The 2112-nt window shown below is 58.0% G+C and overlaps 1 protein-coding gene across 1 annotated transcript; it reads right to left on the bottom strand.

Moving 5' to 3' along the window:
• Nucleotides 1–631: 631 nt before the first annotated feature.
• LOC123141729 (nuclear transcription factor Y subunit B-3-like) lies at nucleotides 632–1819 on the bottom strand. The gene has a single exon (XM_044560806.1). It carries the CDS (start codon nucleotides 1725–1727, stop codon nucleotides 987–989), a length of 741 nt encoding a protein of 246 aa, XP_044416741.1. The 5' UTR covers nucleotides 1728–1819; the 3' UTR covers nucleotides 632–986.
• Nucleotides 1820–2112: the final 293 nt, after the last annotated feature.

Raw genomic sequence — 2112 nt, forward strand, 5'->3', positions numbered from 1 at the left:
GTTGGGAATGGATTTGGAAACCAGTCTGTTCAAGCAAGGATATCGTGGCGGCGGCGACATCCTCGTGGTGGACCTGTGTCCTCGGGCTTTGCCGTTGCGACGGCGTTTGCTCCAGCGTCGGCGCGGAGCTTGGGAGGTAGTCCAGGAGCGAATGCAGATTGTGGTCTGCATTGACGACATCTGGAAGACGGAACATGTGCTGGGCTCGTGGTTCGTGGATGCAGGTATGGTTTCCTCCTTCGGCACCTTAGTCGTGGTGGGGTTTCAGATCTGGAGTTCGATGGCGTGTCCGGGGTATTGCCCCGGTCTGATTCGTTCAACGGCAAGGGCTTCACTTTTGGGGAGCCACCTTGAAGATCCGTAAAGCTGCATATTAGCGATGGAGCCGCGTCAAGCTCGGGTGAGGTGGTGATTCGTCATTTTTTTCTTCGATAGCTGCTGCGGTGGTGCCCGAGGCAGGTGACAGGCATTGGTGTCAAGCTCAAAAATGTTTTGCTATCTTTTCAGTTTTGTCATATTGGTCTTTACATGACTTGTACTTTGTTCTTTATAATATGAATGAGACACGTATTATCATGAAAAAAAAATCTTGCGAAGGCATGCATTCACAATAACCCCAGCTGCGAGGCTGCACACGACGACGTCATTAAAATGCATAACACACTAGTCTTTGAATTTGCGTGACGGTTTGATCCCTTCGATTACATAACTAAGATGGGAGATAGATCGATGGTGCTCCATCGCGATGGTTGCAGCACAGCTAAATTTAGAAGACGCGCACCACACACTAATGTGCACTGCACTAAGCTTAGAAAGATGCTACACGAACAGTGAAACTGGATGCTCGCCACGCGAACGTGGCAAATGCGAACTGGATAAAAGGGGCTAGATGCGCCTAAGGTAGTTTCAACAGGCTGCATCAGACGCTAGATTGTAGCTACTGCACGCGCTCCTTCGGTGCATGCAGGTACGCAGGGGTTAGATAGCTACTTGTACCCGAACGTCTGATGGTGCTCGAAGTTGCCCGCCGGCGGCGTGCTATCACCGCCATGGCCATTGCCGCTGCTGCCACTCCCGTCGCCGTTATTACCGCCGTTTCCGGGAGCGTAGGGCCCTCCGTAGTACGCGGCCATCCCATGCTCGCCGCCGTACATCTCGTACTGCGGGTACTGGCCGTGGTGCGGCGGCATGTGGAACGGATGGTGCGGATGCGGGGGCATGGCGCCCCCGCCGTACATGCCGGCGGCGTGCATCTGCATGTCGCCGTGCGGCACCATGGGCCCCGGCGCCCCGCGGGGCTTGAGCATCATGGGCGGCATCCCGTGGTGATGGTGGCCGGCGCCGGCGCCCCGCGCCTCGCCCTCGAACTCGCGGAAGCGGTGGAGGTAGATGCTGAGGGGCTCGACGTAGTCGTCGAAGCCGAGGCGGCTCATGGCCCAGAGCACGTCCTCGGCGGTGATGGTCTTGCGCTGCTCGCGCTGGCACCGCTCGTTGGCCTCCCCCGTGATGAAGCTGATGTACTCGGACACGCACTCCTGGATCGTCTCCTTGGCGTCGTCCGAGATCTTGGCATGCGGCGGCAGCACGCGGCGCATGATGCGGATCACGTTCGCGATCGGCATCAGCCTGTCCTGCTCGCGCACCGCCGGCGCCTGCCCGCCGCCGCCGCCGTTCCCCGCGGCCGCCGCCGCAGCGCCGTTCGCCGCGCCGGGGAAGCCCATGTCCATTTCGTCTGGCTAAACCTGATCGGGCGAGCTAGGGTTGTTCGCGCACGTAGTACCTAAGCTAGTGGGAACACGGACTGTTGCTCGCTCGCTCTGGTGTGTGCTCTTTGTGATGTGCGAGGGAGGGAGGATACGTTAAATAGGAAGCTACGAGCGAGGTGTTGACTGGAGGAGCTAGAGCTCGAGGGGCTGGGGCATGCATGCACCGCGAGGTTTCGCCGCGCCTGTGCGTGACAAGTGGCGGCGGCTTCCCTGTGAAATTACTGCTCCATCTTTGAACTGGTGATGCCGCGATATGGCATGCATGCTCTGCAAATCTGCATTGAGCCATGGAATCGCTATTATTCAAATACTATAAAGCCGGAGTGACCAACCAAGTTGTTTTGCT

The sequence above is a fragment of the Triticum aestivum genome, chromosome 6D (assembly GCF_018294505.1).
Source record: "Triticum aestivum cultivar Chinese Spring chromosome 6D, IWGSC CS RefSeq v2.1, whole genome shotgun sequence".
In the NCBI taxonomy this organism is placed as follows: Eukaryota; Viridiplantae; Streptophyta; class Magnoliopsida; order Poales; family Poaceae; genus Triticum; species Triticum aestivum.